Source organism: Schistocerca gregaria, chromosome 3, assembly GCF_023897955.1.
Source record: "Schistocerca gregaria isolate iqSchGreg1 chromosome 3, iqSchGreg1.2, whole genome shotgun sequence".
NCBI classification, from domain to species: domain Eukaryota; kingdom Metazoa; phylum Arthropoda; class Insecta; order Orthoptera; family Acrididae; genus Schistocerca; species Schistocerca gregaria.
In genome coordinates, this window is record NC_064922.1 from 193,117,358 (window position 1) to 193,139,391 (window position 22,034).

General features: G+C 39.7%; 1 protein-coding gene across 5 annotated transcripts in view; it reads left to right on the forward strand.

Annotated features, from left to right (window-relative positions):
• Positions 1–22,034, forward strand: part of LOC126356293 (uncharacterized) — a 312,745-nt gene that overhangs the window by 258,058 nt on the left and 32,653 nt on the right. For 2 of the 5 annotated variants that reach the window (XM_050007193.1, XM_050007189.1), the window contains one exon: positions 9,158–9,443. The exons of 1 other annotated variant lie outside the window; for it this stretch is intronic. In XM_050007193.1, coding sequence (XP_049863150.1) covers positions 9,158–9,291 — 134 coding nt within the window. In that variant the 3' untranslated portion in view covers positions 9,292–9,443. Of the gene's footprint in view, positions 1–2,279; positions 2,495–9,157; positions 9,462–22,034 lie in introns of those variants that run through there. 2 more of the 5 variants (XM_050007188.1, XM_050007192.1) reach the window with 2 other exon arrangements.

Genomic DNA, 22,034 nt, shown 5'->3' on the forward strand with positions numbered 1-22,034 from the left:
AAACAGTTTTCGCATTTTAAGGAGGATGGTTTTGACATTAGTGAGTCTCCCTGTTCAGGAAGACCTTCAGAGTTTGACGAACATTGTTTAAATGTGTTAATACACAATGATTCATGTCAATGTACTTGAGAACTGTCAGAAGTGATCATGCCACCATCGTGCAACATTTCCATGCACTGGGGATGGTTAAAAAAATGGGTGTGTAGGTACCATGTGATTTAAGCCAAAATCACAAAAATCAATGGGTGGTCATATGTGCATCTCTGCTTGCTCATCATCAATTGGCTCATGAACAACATTGACCATTCCTATCCTGGATTGTTACTGGTGGTGAAACCTGGTGTATTTATGCTCGCATAAGGAAAAAGAAGGAATGGTTGAGCCCAACCAAAGCAGCAGCTCCCCTCACAAAGACCTGTGCGCATCCACAAAAAATGCTGTGCATCTGGTGGAAAAGCAAAGGTGTGGTGTACAACAAATTGCTTCCTCAATGTGTAACCATCACTGCTGACATTTATTATCAAAAACTGAGATGAATAGCAGACAAAATCCATGGACAATGACCAGGAAGACTGTGTGAAATGATGTTATTCCACGATATTGCCCACCTGCATTCTGCTAGACTGACAAGAAACACTGTACAGGAGTTGGTTCCAAGCCCACTTTACTCAAATGATCTCGAAGTGTCAGATTTTCACCTTTTCCACTATCTTTCGAACATCATTGAAGGAATTTCCTTTCTGGATGAAAATGTGCACCAAATATGGCTTGACAAGTTCTTTGCCTTAAAATCACGTGATTTCTACAATCATGGACTTAAAAAGGTACCCCAATGTTGACAGACTGTCATAAATAATGATGGAGAATATATTATTGATGACTTAAAGTCTGTGTTATGTGTATGTTGTGTTTCTTAAATGGAAAAATGCTACAAACTTATGAACCAACCCAATATTTCCTGATATTAAGTCATAAGAGTGTGATAATCTTTGTTGGTTCCTAGAGAACATTGAATAAGACATTGTACCTCATATCTCATACACTGGTGTCAAGTAATGCATGAAATCTACATCAAGTAGAACTGTAAGCAGCCACAACTGTGAACTGTGACCAAAGCTAAACTGATAAAATATCACCAACCCAAGATTGCAGTTACAGGCCATTTTCATCCATAGTATATGTTTTGTCAATAGGCAGCATGAGATGGTGACTGTATTATGAGTGTGTCATCCAAAGATATACCGTACAAAACATAGTGAAGCACACAGCATCAGATCTAAGACACTGCAGTGTCTGCCTGCATCCTCATGGGAGTCAATGTGTTAGCAATGTATCTGTAACCTGTGTATCAATCAATGGAAAATCCGGCAGTCAGAGACTCTCTCTCACTCTCTCTCACTCTCTCTCTCTCTCTCTCTCTCTCTCTCTCTCTCTCTCTCTCTCTCTCTCTCTGTGTGTGTGTGTGTGTGTGTGTGTGTGTGTGTGTGTGTGTTTGCTATTTTTTACAAAGGCCTTGTTGGCTGAGAGCTCACTCTCTGAGACACTTTTTATTGTGTCTATCTGTAACTCAGTATCTCTGCTATGTGGTGAATTGTAACCCATGTTGTCTCTTGTTTTTTGGCCTCTTTCCACAGTCACAGTTGTAAAGCTTATACATGTTATTCAAATTAAGTGTGTTTTGTGGCATGTTGTCTTGTATGTTGTTTTATTACATTGAAAAGAGATTTAAATCAGTTATCTGAATTATTAATTTCTAACACAGTGAGCACATGTCTAGGTTTTTTAAATTACTTTGTTTGACACACTAATAATTTTGTAGTATGCAACTGAAGCAGTATTTTTACTTGTACTTGTTTGCCCATACATTTCTCTTCTACTGTTGTCAAGAAACTCTGATCTACATATACACACCTACTCAGTAAGCCACCATATGGTGCATGTTGGAAGATACCAGGTACCACTACTAGTTACCTTTCTACCCTCTTGCACTCACAGACAGAGCAAGGTGAAAGTGACTGTCTGTAAGACTCTGTACAAGCCCTAACTCCTCCCATCTTATCTTTACAGTCCTTAAGCTAAATGTACTTTGGCAGCAGTAGAATCGATCTGCAGTCGACCTAAAATGCTGTTTCTCTAAATTTCTACAATACTGGTTCACAAAAAGAGCATGAGCATTGTCTTCCCTCCAGGGATTCTAATATGAGTTCACGAAGCATCTCCATAATACTTGTGTGCTGATCAAACCTACCAGTTTAATGTAATTTCTGTTTTGTTTCCAGAATGAGATTTTCACTCTGCAGTGGAGTGTGTGCTGATATGAAACTTCCTGGCAGATTAAAACTGTGTGCCCGACCGATACTCGAACTCGGGACCTTTGCCTTTCGCGGGCAACTAGCACTCCTGAAAGAAAGGATATAGCGGAGACATGGCTTAGCCACAGCCTGGGGGATGTTTTCAGAATGAGATTTTCACTCTGCAGTGGAGTGTGCACTGATATGAAACTTCCTGGCAGATTAAAACTGTGTGCCCGACCGAGACTCGAACTCGGGACCTTTGCCTTTCGCAGGCAAGTGCTCTACCATCTGAGCTACCGAAGCACGACTCACGCCCGGTACTCACAGCTTTACTTCTGCCGCTAAGCCATGTTTCCGCTATATCCTTTCTTTCTGGAGTGCTAGTTCTGCAAGGTTCGCAGAAGATATTCTGTAAAGTTTGGAAGGTAGGAGACGAAATACTGGCAGAAGTAAAGCTGTGAGTACCGGGCGTGAGTCGTGCTTCGGTAGCTCAGATGGTAGAGCACTTGCCTGCGAAAGGCAAAGGTCCCGAGTTCGAGTCTCGGACGGGCACACAGTTTTAATCTGCCAGGAAGTTTCTATTTTGTTTGTTTAGTTTATTTTTGTCCATAGATCATATTTTGAAATTATATTAGAAATGTCCTGTTGCCACTTTTATATAAATTATACAGGTATCTTAGAAATTTGTCACTAATGCATAAATGCTATTGTTCTTGTAATAATAATGTTAAAAGATAATTTGTAGTAATACACAGTGATGAGAAATGTAATGGTTTGCATTAATTTATGCAAAAGTTCTTTTATGCATTAGAAAATCCTATGAAGTTATATGTTTGTGCCATATATTTATACAACCGAAAAACAAATTTTTTTATAATCTCATATGTGTTAGCCATTAAAAATATTTAGACATTTACACACACAGTGAAAACTCATTTAATGCATATTTGCACCAATACACTTAGTCTGTATGTTCTATTCTGTGTTTCCAACACTTTACTTTGTTTTCCGTTTTCCTTCTTTCAAGAAATTTGTATGAACACGAAAAAGGAAGTGTTTTAATTTACTTTTGTCCTAGGGATTTCCTTCACTTTATACCAATGTCAAGAGATGAGACGTTCCTTCATTTTTCTTTAGAAGGTGCTCTTTTCCTTTATGCTCTTTATGATAAGTGGCAGTCTTACAAAATAAGCTTCCTCCACATGTAGGGTTCCTATGTATCATTTTAAATCTTTTCCTGCAGATATAGTAATTTTCTTGTGTTGTGGTCATGGAAATCTCTGTTTAGAGGTGCTGAACAATTTACGATTACAAGTATTGTCTCATGTATGTACAAATTTGGTACAATTGATATTTAAAATTCCTTGAATTTGTTTTTGCAGGATTTCCTTTGGAGTTCATTTTGCTATAATCAGATGGCTTTTTTTTTTTTTTAATTTTTAAAATTCTTTGTATGGTATACAGTACAGTACATGTGGGAAGATAAGTCCTTACTGTGAAGGGTATTCAGTTAGGAAAGCAAAACTTTTTTTTTTTTCTCAGCCACTTTCAGTTGAAAATATGTGGAATTTGCTGTGGGACATTGTGGAATATTCCCACTTCAGCCTTTATGGTTTCTTGAAGTTCTGATAGGTATGCTATACATATCCTTCAAAATGGCATCTGTGACAGAGGAGCATTTCAAGCAGAGAGCCATCACTGACTTTCTTCAGCTGGAAACCAGAGCATATTCATAGGTGGTTGCAAAATATGTATGGAACCTGGCAGTGAACGAAAGTATCGTGAGTCACTAGGTGAGGCATCTGTCGTCACCGAAACAAGATCGCAAAAACCTGTCTAATCTCCCACGTGCTGGCCAGCAGCATAAAGCTGTGACTCCTGCAATGTTGGAACCAGTGGACACTCTCATCAAGGTGATTAACAAATCATAATCAAAGACCTCGCTGCTCAATTGGACGTCTCTGTTGGTAGTGCTTATGAACCATGGTTTCATCACTTCGAACCGGAACAAAACTGCAATCCATAAAGTGGTGCCACATCACCTCTCCACCAAAGGAAACGTTCAAAGTCTCACCTTCAGCCAGTAAAGTCATGGTGACCATCTTCTGGGACTCTAAAGGGGTTATTTTGCGTGATATCCCACCCTCATGGCACAACTGACACAACTTCAGTGCATTCGTCACCGCAAAAATGCAAACGAACTTTTACTTTTCCATGACAATGCAAGACCTCACACAAGTCTGTGCATCCAAGAGGAACTCACAAATTTTCATTGGACTGTTCTTCCTCACTCGCCCTACAGTCTAGATCTCACACTTACTGACTTTCATCTGTGTGGTCCAATGAATGATGCCTTCTGAGGGAAGCAGTACATAGATGATGGGAAGGTTAATCATGCAGCAAGACGTTGGTTCTGACATCGACCACTAGAGTGGTGCCGTAAGGGCATATAGGCCCTCTCAGTAAGGTGGTGTAAGGCTGCTGCATTGAACAGCAATTTAGTTGAATAATGTGTTATATTGGATCCTGAATAAAAGCAACCTGCTTTCAATAAATAAATAAATAAAATTGTTGCATATATGTATTGAACATGCCTCATAATTTTTAGCATTTTTTTCATTAAGAATATATTTGTTCTTATTTTGTCATCATGGTTATCATTGTTAAAAATCTGTCCACCTTTATCCCTAGGAAACCCATTACAGTCCACTTATTCTGCTTTCCCCATTGCTTATAATAAAATTCTCTGAGCTATTAGTTCCATTTGTTTCAAATTTGGTACAAAATGTTTCCCTCCTGTTAATCAGTAAATTATTTTCTTTAAAATTCCATTCTGCTATTTGCGTGTTCTCACTAGCTCTCTTTTACAAATTGGTCACCGAGTCACTGCATACTGGTAAAAGTCATATTATCAGCATAAATAATTTTTTTTTGCATTTACTGCACTGGGTATATCATTTACATACAAGACTAGACTTTTCGTTGTGCCTTCATCCACGTGTGTTCAGCACTTCTGGTCCGGAAAACTGGTTCTTGCCTCTGACATGTCAACTGTCCAGCAAAGAATATTGATTTGGCAAGCTGATACTGTTCCCACACAACATGCTTGTTGTGCAGTATAGTATGTTGAAGATACCTCCTCCTCCTCACCCCTCACTGTGTCCCCCTTCTCCTACTTCTCTCTGTCCACGACCGCCTCCCCCTCTCTTTGTCCATTTCCTTCACCCCCCCTCTCTGACAATAACTTCCTCCCCCATCCTCTGACTATATCCTCCCCCCATTTTCTCTTTCCATCACCACCTCCTCCTCTTGCTTTCACACTTGCCCGCTACCCCTCTACACTTCCACCTGCCTCATGCATCTGCTCCTCCTCCCCCTCACTCTGTCCATCTCAGCATCTCCTCAACTGTGCTCAGGAGCATGTGCAGCCTCGTCAGTACAGTTCAATAAACCATGCCAATACTACTTCCACAATATGCCTGTGATGAAGGGCGGGCTACATATCAGGGGTCTGAGGTATAGGTTGCCATGTAAAGCAGGTTGATAAAACAGGCCTATACTACTCCCAACACAACACACCTGATATGCAGGCCAACCTACATGTCGAGGCCCAGAAAACTGGTTCTTGTCTCTGATATGTAGGCTACCCTGTAAAATGCCAAGCTGATACTGTTTCCACACAAGATGCCTGTTGTGCAGGGTAGCATGTATTCCAAACACATTTTTGCCCATATCTCTGCTCCTACTGGTGCTAGAAGATTATAAATGCCACAGTGCTGATACATGCAATGCCTGTTGTTTATGAACCGAATTTGGTTGAAATCAATCCAAGGGTTTGAGAGGAGATCCCCAATACACAGATACACTTTGCTTGCCTAATACTGAAGCCTGATCTACTCCATATTTTACCTGCAGAAAATCAGAAACAACATTTTTCTCTGTATTTCTAGATTTAGGTTTTATTTCAACAAATTGTTGCCTGTTTTCAACAAAGGTTTTTATAATAGCCGCAGATTTTCCTCTTATACCATAACAGTCCATTATTCATAGAACAACTTTATCAACACAATTGAAAGCTTTTGTAAGATCTAAGCAAACACTAATTACTTTCCTTTGATGATCCAGGGTCTCAGTGATGGTGTTAAGAAGTTTGCTACTGCAGTCTTAGTAGCTCTTCCCTTTCTAAACCCATGCTGTTTTTTGATAAAGATGTTTTGGTTCTCTATGAAATTTATTATTTTATCTTTAATCACTGCTTCTATTATTTTAGACAGAACAGTTGTGATTGCTGTAGTCTCTGGGTCTCGTTTATCCCCTGTTTTAAATACTGACACTACCTCGCTCCATTTTAAGAATATTGGGAATACTCCTTCCTTCATTACTCAATTTATCAGGGATGTCAGAGGCTTTGCAAGGTATCTAGCTCAGTTTGTGTCTTTACATGCTTTCTGTGCACTCAAAACTAAGAAGAGCAACATGACGCTATCCATGGGCATACTAGAGACATGTGACTAAAAAGAAACATACTCTCACACTGTGTGTTGTGATACACTTTGTGTGTCACATAGTGCAGTATTTTCTCTGGGAATAGTCTTGCATTTTAATCTCGTTATATATTAATTTATATAAAGGCAAGCAATGTGACTTTGTGACTCAGTGGTTAAGTGCCAGGCTTCAAATCCAAATGTCTGCGTTGTCATCCCCAGTAGTTGCAATTTTTTTTATTTTTATTTTTTTTTTTATTGTCACTCACTGCTTCTTTCACCTCTGAGAATGATCTGTTGAAGTAAAAAATCAAGTTGCTTTGCAGTACCGAGTCCATGTTAAAGCTGGTTAACTCAGTTCTAAAGTGTGACAAACTGAGGTACAAGTGGTACATCCTTGTCAGGATGTGAAGCCTGATGTCTGCATCTGCTTCTGAGATGGGTGCCCAAGTCCAAGATTTGGCCATGATCAAATGACCTGCTTCTGTCTGTCTTGTCCTTAACTGTCAATGCAAAAGATGAGTACAATGTTTGAAGGCATCCCAGTATTTCTGCCATTGCTACAGAGCACTCTCTCTCTCTTCAGCACAGCAGACATCTCGAGTACAGTTGCTGACAAGTGTATATGATCATTAATGATAATTACTGCTAAAAGTTATACTTACAATTAATTATTTCCTTTAATCTATCCACAATATTGGCTTATTTGATTAAATAATAATATTGAGTTAGAGAAATCATTTGAAATGAAAGAGGTGAAGCTCAGAAGAAACTGTTTAATAAAAAAAAAGCACTCGACAGCAGAGAACAGAGTTCATGGTTTGATTTAATTTCCTCTTGTACCCATGTTTCTCTTGAGCTGATAACTATCCTTGTTATTTCTTTTATCTTTCTGGAAATCTTCCTTTTCCTCTTATACATTGTGATTCAAAATGAATGAGACAAAAAGAAAGTATTCTTGTGACTACAGTAATGACTTTATTTCAGAAATAGACATATTAGACTAAAAGGTTAACTCTCACACTTTAGGTTGGCAATAATGAAAATGAAAAGTTGTCATTAAGCTGCCATTGTTCATTGGTGGTGTTAGCATTCAAAATGGCAGCAACTGCAATAGAAAAGGTGCATTTTATAGTCGAGTACACAAAAACACCATCAATAATCACTGTTCGGACATTTTGAGACCAAGTTCGGTAAAGTGGTACACCAATATCATGACATTGCTACAAGGGTAATGCAGTTAGAGGGGACAGGGTGCATATGCAAGAACAAAGCCACAGAACAGCCATCTCTCTACAATGAAGTGGTGGAAAATATTTGTACAATATATGAAAGAAGCCCCAGAAAATCACATCACGGCAGCAAACAAAAGTGAATGTACTGAAGTCAACAGTGTGACATATTTTGTGCAAGCATATGCAGTTCAAGACTTACAGAACTCAAATGTCACAGGCACTAAAACTAGCTGATGAACCAAACCATAGACAATTATGCATCGAGTTTCAAACAAAGATGGTTTTACAGACAGACTTGGATTCTCTAACGAAATGACATTTCAGTTAAGTGGCAAAGTGAATAAGTATAATTTGGGAATATGGGGTACACTAAACTTGCATGCCTCTCTGGAACATGTACATGATTTTCAAAAACTTAATGTTTTCTGTTCTGTACCAACCATTGCCGTTGATCCTTTCTTCTTCACAGAATCTACCATCACAGTCGTGATCTATCCTGATATGCTTTCATTCCAGTTGTTGCCTCAGTTGACAGAAGAAGTACTCCTCTTCATTTCAGAGCAGAATGGAGCCCCGCCACTTTGGCACAACATTGTACTTGGTCACCCCAATGAATCTCTTCTGCAGTGCTGGATCAGTCGTGCTGTATCAAATGATGTTATATGGAGGAGATGGACTAATAGAACTGAAAGAAATACGTGCCAGGGCAATGCCAGGTACTCATTTAGTCGGAAATAAAGTCATTTCTATAGTCACAGGAATAATTTCTTTTTGTCCCCATTCATTCTGAATCATCCTGCACTTTATGGCTTCTGACGATGGAGCTCATGTTAGAAATCAAGTTTATTTTTTGCATGTTTCTGTTCTCTAATCCTGAAAGCTGAAATCAATAGGTAATAGTAACAGGTAATTTACAAGCACATACGTTCAACAGGTCTACCAAAATTACACATAAATATTGAGCACACTGCTCTGCTTTTTATCCTGGTAAATAAAACCTCTTCCTTCATTTACATGTCGGCTTTTACTTTGCGAATAAGTATGGATTGTTACATCAAGTTTTATAAATCATGTCATTTTTAAATAAATTTTGTAGAAGATCTGCATCCAAATATTGGGAAACTAACAACAATCTAACTTTCAGGTTATTACAGTTCTTTTGAGGGTGATGAAAGAATGTGTCTTTCATCAACACCAAGCAAGACTGTGCATAAAGCATGGAAGCTAATGGCTTCAGGTGGAAATAAAGTCAATATTTTGACTAATGTTGATTTCTAAAGCCATACTTATACAGCAATGAAATTCTGTTAAATTTACTGTGAGAGTGTATGTCATTGTTTCAAGAAAATATGTTCTCTAGTGTCATAAACACTGGAAGGCACACTAAGTACTGTCCATGACTAAGTAAAGAACAAATGAAAATAAAGACATAAAAATAAAAATCTCAACCACAATTTCCTTAAAATAGGAAGTGACATCATGAGAAAAATGCTGAATAGAACAATATAGTAAAGAAAACTGTGTTACTTAAGCTGTGGATCACCTTCCAAAACCATTTTACAGTTCCCGAAGTTTTTGTGAAGAGTGGTATGACAAGCAAAATATTGCCAACAGCACTGTTACATCTGTTCAGATGAAAGATCAGGGACCAGAACAATAAGATATTGTGCACCTCCAGTCATAGGTTAACTATGTTATTGTGTTGGAGAATATCTGTTTATCAGTCTTATGGAAACCATCTGGCATGTCTAAAATGGCATTACTGAGTAACCAAAATTCAGATGACTTTCCTCTACAGATGATGGCAGTGTAAATAAACACACACAAATGTCCGCAGCAGCCCTTTTTATGCAATGAGAATGCTTGTAAATATTCCAAGATTCTTCCTGGGCTAGTGGTATGTTTTCAGAATCAGTGAGCAGAGATACACAAGATGTGTGAAAGCCAATGATGGCAAGTCATATCTGCAAGCTAAGTACTGCAAACTTTACCAGCCTCCTTATTCCTGTCAACAAAGGAAGATTAGGGGGGGAAATATGTGTAGACACAAATTTTTGTACAGGGGTAGGAGGGAGTGCCATGAACAATGTCATAAAAATACTGAATGAAAGGACGTGAGCATTGGGGCAGGCCTGGGGAGCATTCAAAGGTCACTATTTTGTGATTTTCTTGAGTAAAAAAACTACTGCTTCCACCAAAAATGTTTTCCAGTAAAAAAGTCAAACTGTGTTAAATTACATACAAAACCCAGGTTCTACACATTTTTTTTCTCTCTAGGACTATTGTTTTCTGCATTTCGGGGGATGGAAAAATTGCATTATTAAAAATATTGTTTTAATGGTATAAAATTAATATCTTTAAATGAATTGGATTAAAAACAAATATTAAATGTGTGTATCATGTCTAAGTGTAGTAGTGACATGTTAAAGGTGTAAAAAGGTGTGGTGTGCGAATGGAGGATGCATGGGGTAGTAGCACGAGCAAAGGTAGGTCACCATATTGTGGCCATACACTTCTCTCCTTCAAAGGGCTTCAAATTTAAGATCGAGCAGTTGATTCCCAATTTCACCTACTTCACTATGCCACAAAGTTATACTGACCCTCCACAGTCCACCTTTTCATCACTGGTAATGCGGTGCACAACATGTCTGGGGGAGGGGGGGGGGGGGGGTGATTATTTTCCACAAAAAGTGTTAATACTACATGGAATGTAGCTATGAGTTACTAATAACACTATCACAAACAATGCATAAGGACAGAATCAACATAAATCTCTGTACACTGTTTTACACTGCTAAATAGGAAATTGATTCTTAGTCATCCTATATGGCAGATATACTGTTTTTTCCAGTAAAAGGTGACTTCCTCCATCACAAGCCCTGCTGTATTTCCATTTATTTCAGTTCCCTTATGTGAAAATAACTTCACCAAGCACATGTTTACGTAGTGAAGTTTTTCTTAGTTTATTAAATCAGTATTTATTTGCAGTTGTTAAGTGAGCTTTTATGTAAAATACATTCCTTTACACAATGGCTGAGAAGTCTATAATTTGTAAGTATGAGATTGTCAGTGACCCATGTAGTGTTCGTGAGAAAGGGACTGGATCGATAAAGGCAGCACTTTGTGTCTGTGTATTGTTTACAGCATACTGCAAAGCCGTTTAATTGGCGGAGAATTAATGAATGACTAGGAAATCACTGCACTTCTCTCATCATTAGTTATGTTACTGATTGAGGAATTGCTGGAACTTGTAGAGTGGACTACACCAGGTGGAGCCACTTACCACATATCCACAGTGTATCTTCCAAGATGTGTGTGACTATATCTGTTGGAATGGGATTGTTCGTCTTCTACACTTTAACAGTAATCATCTGCAATGCATTGCTTGACTTAAGTTGAAAGATCTGAAGATCTGAAGTTCTGTAACACCTTGGTTACCTCCACCTGCTGCAGAGAGAGACAATTTAAGCATCTGTACTGTCAATGTTGGGGGCTGATGATGAGGTGATGCATTTGATACCACTCTTGCTGTGAAAAGTATTTCAGGTAATGGTAATGGAGACAATGACATTGACATTATAGGAAACATATTCATGGTGTGTTACAGTTGGGCAGGCTCTTCAATCTTGTAGACAGTTAACAGCTACAGCTACAGCTACAGCTACAGCTGTTGAGCTGTTTTGCATAATAGATCACTGAACAACTGCAAATAAGTTCTCACTTTAATAAAATGAAAATAACTCCACTATATAAACACATGCTCAGTGAAAATATTTTGTGTACTCGCTTAAGAAAACTGGACAGGAAATTCTGTCTGTAAATTGAAAATCAAGCAGTGCTTGTGGAAGAGGAAGTTGCCTTTCCCAGAAGGGAACTACATCTACTATACAGGGTGGGAAAGAATCAATTTCCCCTCCAACAGTGCACAGAGATTTATGCAGATTCTGTCCATGGATGTGGTTCACAAATTTAATGTTTATTTTTGATCCAGTTCATTTAAAGATAAACATTAATTTCATACAGTTAAAACCATATTTTTAACAATCTGAGATTTTTCTGTGCACTGCAAAGCATGAGGCTTTTTTGTAGGAAATGTAGGGCAGTTTAATTTTGTACTAGGAAACATTTTCACCAGAAGCTGTGGTTTTAGTTATTTAAGAAAAATATAAAGTAGTTACTTTTTTAATGCCCCCATCAGTCAGTATTTTTAGCATGTTTGTGACACACTTCCCTCCCCTCCCTCCCCCCTTACCAGTGTACAAAAATTTGCGAATACACAAATTTTTTCTCACAATCAACATTTTTTGTCTTTGCTGACTGGGCTACCTGGCTAGCATCACAGAAGTGTCTGCCAAAACAAACATATAGTGAGCAGTTGTCCAGTGTCATATCACCTGCATGTGTAAATATAGGATGTTCCTCCGATTAGGTATCATACCTGCGTGAAGCAGCAGAGGTTACCGCCCACACTACAAGTTTCATTACATTTACATTTATAAAACTGTTACCACTTACACACTCAGCATATTTCCAAACACTGCTTATAGGTACCCATGTTTATTGCAGTCCATACTGATTTGTATCATCCCTCATGAACCTGGGTGTACACAAAGATTTGTAATTTTAAATTTAAACTTGGTCCTTTTCCAAGGCTATGACCCACAACAACAGATTTCTACAATGTGTGAGGTTTGTATGCTGTGAAGACTGTGCACAAAATTAATCAATTATGATTATATGCATTGTATAAGGAGTACCACCTTCACACTTCAAACACAAGGTGTCCTGAAGTGCAAACTATCCTTGACAGGGTGTAAAACTGCCCTTCTTGTTTGCTTGGTCAAAACTTTGTTCTAATTCCACATCTCACTGGGTGGTATTTTTCTCAAGAGTGAATGCAGTCTTTGTCGCCTTTTACAGATTTTTGTCTATAACATAGGTTTAAAATCATCATGTATGTTTTGTCTTCCTTAATCACTAAATTTATTATTAGGATCTTTTGAGAGTATAATTTCCATCTCTGTCACTAAATAAACAGTGTATGTTTGGCTACCACATGACATTTCACATTTTGTTTTTATTTTTGAAGGATCTTGACTATGAGAAGTACACTATTGACATGTGGAACAAATTTCAAGAATGAGATACCCTAGACTGTGTAGAACGACTGAACAGAACAGTTAAATAAAGTTTCATCAAGGCACCTAAATGGAAAAATCACTCCTGAAAATGCTTAAGAAATAAAAGAGGCAAAATGTGGTCTGGCAATCAAACAAAAAAGTTTAATGTTGTTGCAAAGATGGAATTTTTACTCTAAGAAGATACTATTCAATTTTTTATGATGCTTTACTGCTGACTGTAGATCACTGGGGTATTAGTAGTACATAGAAAAAAAGACAAAATACCACTGCAATTATGACGTGTATTTTAACACAGGGTTACAGAATGAGGTCACAGGGTCTCGACTTTTTTAAATGCTACACAAACTTTTAAGCAAAAGTAAATCCCATCAATTACTAATACTGGCTGTCTTATCAGAAAAGTAGGAGTCAAACTGGTTTTCAATATTTAAAGTTTTGATTATTAATGGAAATGTTAAAAGAGAAAAGCTGCTGGTATTGTGTTTTGGTGAGCGAATGTGATTAGTGTAGTGTTCAGTAAAAGTGTCAGAAAAGAGTTTGGAACAATAATAGAGTAATTTAAGGAACGACAGAGTTCCATTTGTAACTTCACGGCCATCTGATTAATTACACTGTAAATTATTTTCCTTATTTGGACATGAAATGAATCCTATGTTATATGTGTAATGAGAAGTGACATGAATAAATGCAGAGAAAAACAGTAGCCAGTTGAAGATCATTATGTGTTACAATGTCTTTCCAAGTTGTCATAATTCAGGTTGAGATACAACCTAATTCACTGTTCAAAAAGTTACTGGTTCTGGTAGGTTAATACTTTGAACACTTAAATAGCAAAAGCATCTCCTGTAAGATCAATCTATTCATAGAAGAAGTAGTGGAAATATGCTCTATATTCTGACAACAACACAAAAACTCCAACTAACTATTCTACTATCGAGATTGTGCATACTTTATGTTCACCATTTTCAGGTGACTGTTCCCATCCACTCTTTCTTGCACATGTTTCAATAATTAGTGAAATGAAATGGAAACATATGTGCCTTTTCCAGTTTTCCCATTTCACACAAAATACTGTTTCTAAATGCCTCCAGATATTAAAGTATTCATGTCTTTTGAAATTCAAATGTTGTGTGTTCAAACCCTATCCTAAAGAGAATTCAGGTTAGCTCTATACAAAGCAAAGTAGCTTCTGTAGCAAAATAGTTAGCGTTGCTGTTTTCGATTTGGAGACACCTGGGTTTGATTCCCAAAATTCCTCACATTTTTTCTGAGGTAGGGAGGTCTGGAATGGAGTAAACTCTGCCTTATGAGGCCAAGTGAGAAGCCACTTAAATAAAGAAGCAGTGGCATCACCAGGATTCATCTACTGGTAAGAACAACTGGAGGCATTGGCAACATTCTGATCACATGCCCCATGGTCCTTGTACTGCATTGCAGGCAGCAGTCTGTCAGTTGGAACAGGCCTTCGGCCTAATCTATAAGTTATGTATATGTTTACATTAGAAGGTAAAGTACTTCAACCTGGATCAATCTATTAAAACTCCAATTCTTTTAAAGTGCATTAAATTGACATAGCCCACACTGGCCACTAAAATTACAACATCAAACTGGCATGAAGTGTACTAGACTCTTGGCTATGCAAATGATTATTAGTACTTTAGTGCAACTGCACAAAGTCAATAAAAATAACGCCATCAGGAAAAATTCCACAGTGGGTTTCTCATTGAGAAATTGCATTTGGATGATGGTTAGTTATGAGACGATCTTATTATGGCTAGTGGGAGGAGGAGGAGGAGGAGGAGGAGATGAAGAAGAATCTACTGGAATGTGTTAGAGTTTTACGAGAGCTGTGATACAAATGTGGAACTATTGGATTTAGGAGGTCACTTTCTGTGTCATGGGGGATCTGTGCTATTCTTCCTGGTGCTGCAATTTTAATATCCGCCAGTGTATTTTCCAAATAAATAATCTGACTGTTAACTGCAGAAACCCTCTTTTGCAAATGTTTATATAAATTTCAGTTTAAGTGGCGAGCAGTGACAATTAGTAGTTTATTACACCACCCAAGGAATTTCTTTTGTAGTTTAACATGCTAGCAGTGGTCTTGAGGTGTGGGTGCATTAGCAAGTAAATGTCCACAAGTCAATTACAGAAGCTGCTTCTGCAAGATTTTTAATGTAGAAACACCCTCAGCAAGTCAACTTCCACAAGTTTAGTCACTTTCTGGAAATTGCTTCTGCAAATTAGTGGAAAAAGTTCTGGAAGTTTTTCTCAAACTTGGAAAAGTTTTTGGTCTTCTGTAGTGTCAAAGAGGAGATGGGTGCCATGACAAATGGGCCAAAGCGAATGTGCCACTGGAACTTCTAAACATACATAACTGACCATAGTCAGCCAAGGAAGAGTAAAATGAATTTACAGATTACTACTTTGTTTCACAAGAAGGGGAAGTAGGTACAGAAGTCTTTAAATTTTAGCTAATTTTTTTAATACTGGTGTAAACATAAATAAATTACATTTTTAATGAAAGTAATAAATAATATTTGTATAAATTAGCAATTAAAGGCAATCATTTGGTGATATAGCTTGCTATATTTTCTACCCTGTTTGCTAATACTTGATTGTACATTAGGCATGAGATTTTGAAAACTTGCAGATGACATTCTCAGAAAGATTTTAATCTGAGTGTAGCCAACTGATTTTACTTCATTTCAACAGTATTTCTTGGAAACTTAAATATTATGCCTTTGTATCCATTACTGCACCTGATAACTTTTTTTTCCCTTATTATTTTTCATTGTGATTTTTCTTATAATAATAATACAACAGTGGCAGCTGCTCTGGGCTTAAGCATGATGTTGTTAACTTCCACTTGTCTATATCTCATGACGCAACTCTAGTGGAAACAGTTACGCAAGTACTTGCAGCAAGTTCCTAAAATTAACTTGCCCAAAGGTCTCGCAGAATTTACTTGCTAGTGGAAATGTGCCTTTAGATCCCAACCTGCTATGTATACTGAAAGCCTCAATATGGGCTCCGCCATGGGCGGAAATAAATGCTCGACACATTAAAGAGGCTGCCCACCACAGGGACTACTTCCTTCCGCGGGAGAAAAATGCACCCACAGCAGTCTACCAGTTGTTATGGAAGTTTGTGTCCCAGCAAGAGTCTTCTGCTTTCAACCCCTGGATGAGCTCATGAAAAAGCAAAGCCACTACAATCATCACCATGTGCATCCTTAAGTTTTACAACCAACGGGGATAGTCAAAATTCCAATGGGCCACCAGTTGACACTGTAAATTCTCTAGCATGATGCAAAATTGTGGCAAACTATAGGAATTTTTGTGTCAACATTGCTACAGGTACCACCTTCACACCATCACCTGCCCTCCCCAAACCCACATTGCCTATACCAATACCACACACCAGCTTGCCCCACAGGTGTTACGTAAGAGCTCCGTTCCTGCACTGAGTGCTTCAGCCACCACAACCATAAAGCTTGCCACCACCAGCAGCTGGGGAACCTTTTCTCTTTGGTGGTTTTACTTAGCTATGAAAGCCTGCACTGCATTGTCACCTATTCTCAATCTGTCACAGCACCAATAGGACTGCCATAAGGCCACCCTAACTGATGCAAGTTAATTTATTCTACTCCACACAAAAATGGTCCTTTCCCAAGCACCTATTGGTATAATTTCACATTACCAGTTACAAAGTTCTACTTCGATTGGATATGGGGGCCGCAACAACTTTGTTATTCACTGAGTCCTATAAATGACTGGGTTATGTCCCATGCCTGCCTTGTATCACATCATTGGTAGGATATAGCCAGCACAAATCCCACATGTGTTTCTGGTGTGCTTTAGCCACTTAAATCAATCATTTCCCATCTGCAGTTTGTGGTAGTTGATCAAAACAATACCCATAATGTCTTTGGCACAAATTTCTTTCATGCATTCTGCTTCCCATCTGTCAATCCCTGCCAGGAAAGAGACATGTATGCTCATGGGAGCAGCAGCAGCTGTTAGCACCTAATTTGTAGTGGAGGGACCTCAGCCCCATGAGTAGGCTGCTCGTAGGGCTGGTCTGAAAGGCACTCGACATAAGTCGGGTCCAGCATCTGCTATGCTGAAGGCAGTGCCGATCCATTGACAGACTCCTATAATCAAGACAGAACAGGATCAGAGATTTGTAAAGCCGCAAATTGTAGAGTGGTCTGCATCCCTGCTGTTGTTACTGAGTCAGTGAGGAGTATAAAGGTGTAACCAGCATGTTCAGATAAGTTGGCAAAGATGAGGATGCCATGTCAACTGGGAATTTAAGAGCAATCCCAAACTGCAATAAGACTCCACCAAATTCAGCAGTTGGTTGCTGAGGTAGAGTTCTGGTTGTGGATGGTGAAATAAATGCATGAAGTGAGCTTCAGTGGCTGAAAACTGGAAGCCATCGGTAAGAGCCCAAGACTACAAGACTGCTCCTTTCATATGGCACTGTGCAGTTAGCATTCAGCAACACCCACAGTGAAGAAGCAATAGAAAGTGCAAACATTGTCAGCATACAGGGAGAATGACACTATAGACCCTGCATTTGGGGTCATACTGGCTCCACACAGAGTGACTCCAACACACACTGCAAGTGAATCCCAAATGGCATTGTGACTTATGGATGGTTGGAAAAAAAGGTGTTCCAGAGGTGGACGAGCAACAGAATGGTGTACAGGTGAAGTTGGAGCTACAAGGAACTTACACGCCTGACTCGCCACGATGAGCTGGTGCCAGATGGTAAGTGGGGGTTCCCCTGCCTCAGCACAGATGCTAGGTATAGGACGGGTCCGATAAGCACTAGAGCCAGCCAAATCCCGTCATGATGGAAAGTGTCAATGATACACAAGCAAGAGGGCCTCGCTGACCCATACACCACGCAACCATAGTCCAGCCGTGAACACACAAAAGCCCGATAAAACTGAAGGAGACATGCCCTATTCACTCCCCAAGACCTGTGGCTATGGCAGTTGATGGTGTTCAGTGCCTTCAGAGTTCCAGCTTTCAGGTCTCTCTGGTGTGGTAACCATGACAACTGAGAGTCAAAAATGAGGCCCAGAAACCGCACTGTGTCTGGCACTGGGGAATTCTCTCTCACTGATCTGAGAATTATATGGCTTTTTTGCAGAGCAAAATGTTAGGCAACAGCATCTGGATTAGTGTAGACAACACTGTTCAAGGAGGTACCAGGTACACCTGTATAATTACTGGTGTCTGTAGAGGTGTTAAATCTTGGCCCAAACCTACGAAGTAGGGTATTCAGTGTTCTTGTTTATATTATTTTATTAGGGAGTGGGCCTGGATACAAAGCTATTTAAAGGCAATGAGTTTCTCCATTGATGGATGTCATTTATGGCATTGGAGGGCCCATCTGCAATCTCTAATGGCCACAATGATTTCTGAAGTCCACCAAGGTACTATCTTCTGATGGGGGTCAAAAGGAATAGAGAGGGACACTATATCTGCTGCCAGTAGAATGGCTGCAGTTGTACTCTTGACAGCTGCAGTGAGCTACCTCTGTGTGATTAGCTGCTCAGGGCAATGGCAGAGGCAATGGCATCCCAGTCAACATTGTTGGGGCCCATCTGGCTGGACACCCAGGTGAGTGATCCTGGGAGTGGGACAGGGTAACTGGAAAATCATCACTGTCACAGAGGTCATCATAGACTCTCCAATGGATGGAGGAAAGAAGACAATGGCTGCAAATAGAAAGATCCATGACTGAATAAAATCCATATGCCACACTGAAGTGTGTGGAGGGCTCCCATGTTCAAGGGGCAAAGATCGAGCTCTGCAAGCAAAATTTTGATAGCACTATCATGTGAAGTGGTCTTAATTCCACCCCACAAAGGGTTGTGGGCATTGAAATCACCCAAGAAGAGGAAGCGTGTGGAGAGGGGAGCAGCCGAGAAATCAATGCAGACAATGTAGTCACACTTCACTATCAGGAGGGAGATACACTTTACAGACTTTAAAATCCAGAGGTGTCCTCACACGAACAGCCACAACCATCCAAAGTCATACCAAGAGGCATGTATTCGAAAACTCCACCTGATGGTCTGTCAGTCAACCTGACAGCCGAGAAGAGTAATGAATCACATTTCGTGGAGAACAATGCAGAAAGCGGGGGAAATGCTTAAGAGATGTTATACCTCAGCCATGTGGTGTGTTATCAGCCAAGTGGTGTAAAAAAAAAAAAAAAAAACAACCCTACAGTTCGACCAGAGGATTGTGCTATTGGTATCCTGTAGGGGCACAAAGGTACCAAGGATACAGGTTATGCCTAGTGTTGCCTGCTGCCACCAGTTGCAAGGATACTACAGTATTGACACACATTGGCCGCAAGAGTCACAGGGAACTCCACCTTGAGTGCAGAGTTGGAATCAGGGTCCAGTGGTGTGAGGACCACTGCAACTTTCTCCGACTTGCAGGTCTTGTTTTGGTTTCTCTTCTCCCTGGATGATTTCATTGTCCGCAGCATTTGTCTGTCCTAATATCAGGGATGGGGATGACGTGAAAAACTATGACCAAAAACCTATGGCTCCTTTAGTAAGAGTGCTCTCGCTAGAAAGGATGATGTCATTGTCATACATACATGATGCAAATGATTATACTTCTTCTTGGCCTTGTAAGTGAGTCAGTCAAGAATCTTGTACTCTTGAACAGTGCTGTCCAGTGAGCAGGGGGACTGGTGCTATCCTGCAGTTGAGACAGTCGGGAGGAAAGAGGCAAGGAGTATCTGCGTGCTCCTGATGTCCTTAATCCCTAAAAATGAGGCTGGTATTACAATGTTAAGACATGTGCCTGAATCTCATGCATTTGAAGCACCACATAGGACAGGGGACAAACCGTTTCACATCACATCAATACACTATCACCTTGACCCTGTCGGGCAAGTTGCCTTCATAGGCAAAGATGAAGATCTCATTATCAGTCCTGTTGTCCTTGGGTACCCGTTGGACACAACAAATAAAATGCACACCCTGTGGCATGTAAATCAACATTGGTTTGTAAAAGGACATCACAGAGGAAGATAATACCCTGTATGACATTATGACAGTTATGGAGGGTGATCGATAGAGGAATGTCACCCAGCTTGTCAGGGACGAGCAGCACCTGCAACTGAGCAGGGGGATGCCATTTTAGTCAGAGATGAACAATCTAAATCGCTACTGCTTCCCAAAACCTGTCCTCAAGGTGTTCAAGAAAGAATAATGGATTTGTGGCAACAAGGTAATCGAACTGTAAACATGTTTTTTCTGCTGTCAATCATTGCTTCACCCAAGGAGCTACTCATTTCACCCCTCATTTCTGAAGTTGACATGATGTGGAAATGGAGCAGTACTTTCCCACTGTGAAACAGATGTATCAGAACACTTAATTATGTGAGTTGGAAACCAAGTCATCAGCTCAAATCAGCTTATCACAGAGAGAGAAAGACACTCTTTCTATAATTTTTAGCACCCAAAAATTCTATGACTACCTGTTTGGCACTTCATTAAAATGAGTCACTGATCTTGTGAAGTTTATCCCTCCCCACCATATTCCACAGCAAACTGTCCAGCAATTACAGCAGGCTGAACGCTTTTCATCAGTGGCTTTCAATACAAAATTTAATGTTGATCCATGGAATGTCTTCTCAATGTGGAGATTATGTCACGGTTTACACGAGGACTGTCTTCTCCACAAGTCTTATCACATTAATAGCCAACATACAGCAGCTCTCACAGACCTGCCACTGACAGCCTCAGTGGTAATGAGTGGAAGGACAACTTTCTACAGAATGTCTGTAATTAAATATGTTTTAGCTGGCTGCAGGATTCTGACCAAAATAACCAGACACCAACAGCTTGTTCCTCCTCTGCCACAGGTTCAGTTTATGCCAAAGACTGAAGGGGCCAACCATGCTGTCATTAAACGAGCCTTTTTTTTAATGTCTTTACACACCTATGTTGAGAAAATTCGGCCATCACCACAGTCTAATAGCTAACACTCCTTTACATATACTGGCATGGCATGAAAGGACATTGCCAAGATGGTCACACACTGCAAAGTGTGTGTCACATTCCAGCCAGCATCATGTCAACAGTTTCAGTCCTGGCCATCAACACGGGAATGCTGGGATCACCCGCCCATGGATTATTGTGCGCCCCTTCCAGCAACAAACGTGCTCATGAAGTGACACATGCAATATTGAACTTTTCAAATGTGATGCAGATGTCTGCTACCTCTCTGGGATTAATATATATACAACCTCTGACAATAAATTTCAGTCAATGAAGTCAGAATGGTCAATCGGGCAACCCTGGTGACTTGCAAGGCTGCACCAGCATAGTAGCCAGTGTTGACAACTTGCTCCCACTGTAGTTCAGTTGAGCATCTTGTGTGTTCTGTGTTAGACCTGTTAGATGAAGTGTTTGTTTAGTGTGTTGGTTCTGAACTGAGAACAGGGCAATGAATAAACAAAGAATCAATTTAAAGTTTTGTTTTAAGCTTGGCAAGACACTGAACAAGAGGATAAGGGAGGAATCTAAGACTCCTTCCTCTCTGGATAAGCAAGCCCTGGAAAAGCTGAGGAAAAAATTGGGGAAACAGACCTATAGTACTGCAGTCTCCATTTTTAAGATGGCAGTTATCCAGGAAGGCTTTCCACTGGTAGGCATTGCCTTGCAACAGGATGAGCTCATACAGATGGCCTTCTTTGAAAGATTGGGGGAGAGGAGGGAGGGACGTTGGTCCAGGACTGAATTTCAGGAAGGTCTATCTAGATCGCAGTGCCCTCATTTTTGTCTGTGAGGGAGTGCATATGGTGGAATGGCTGAAGGACAAGGTGCCCACAATA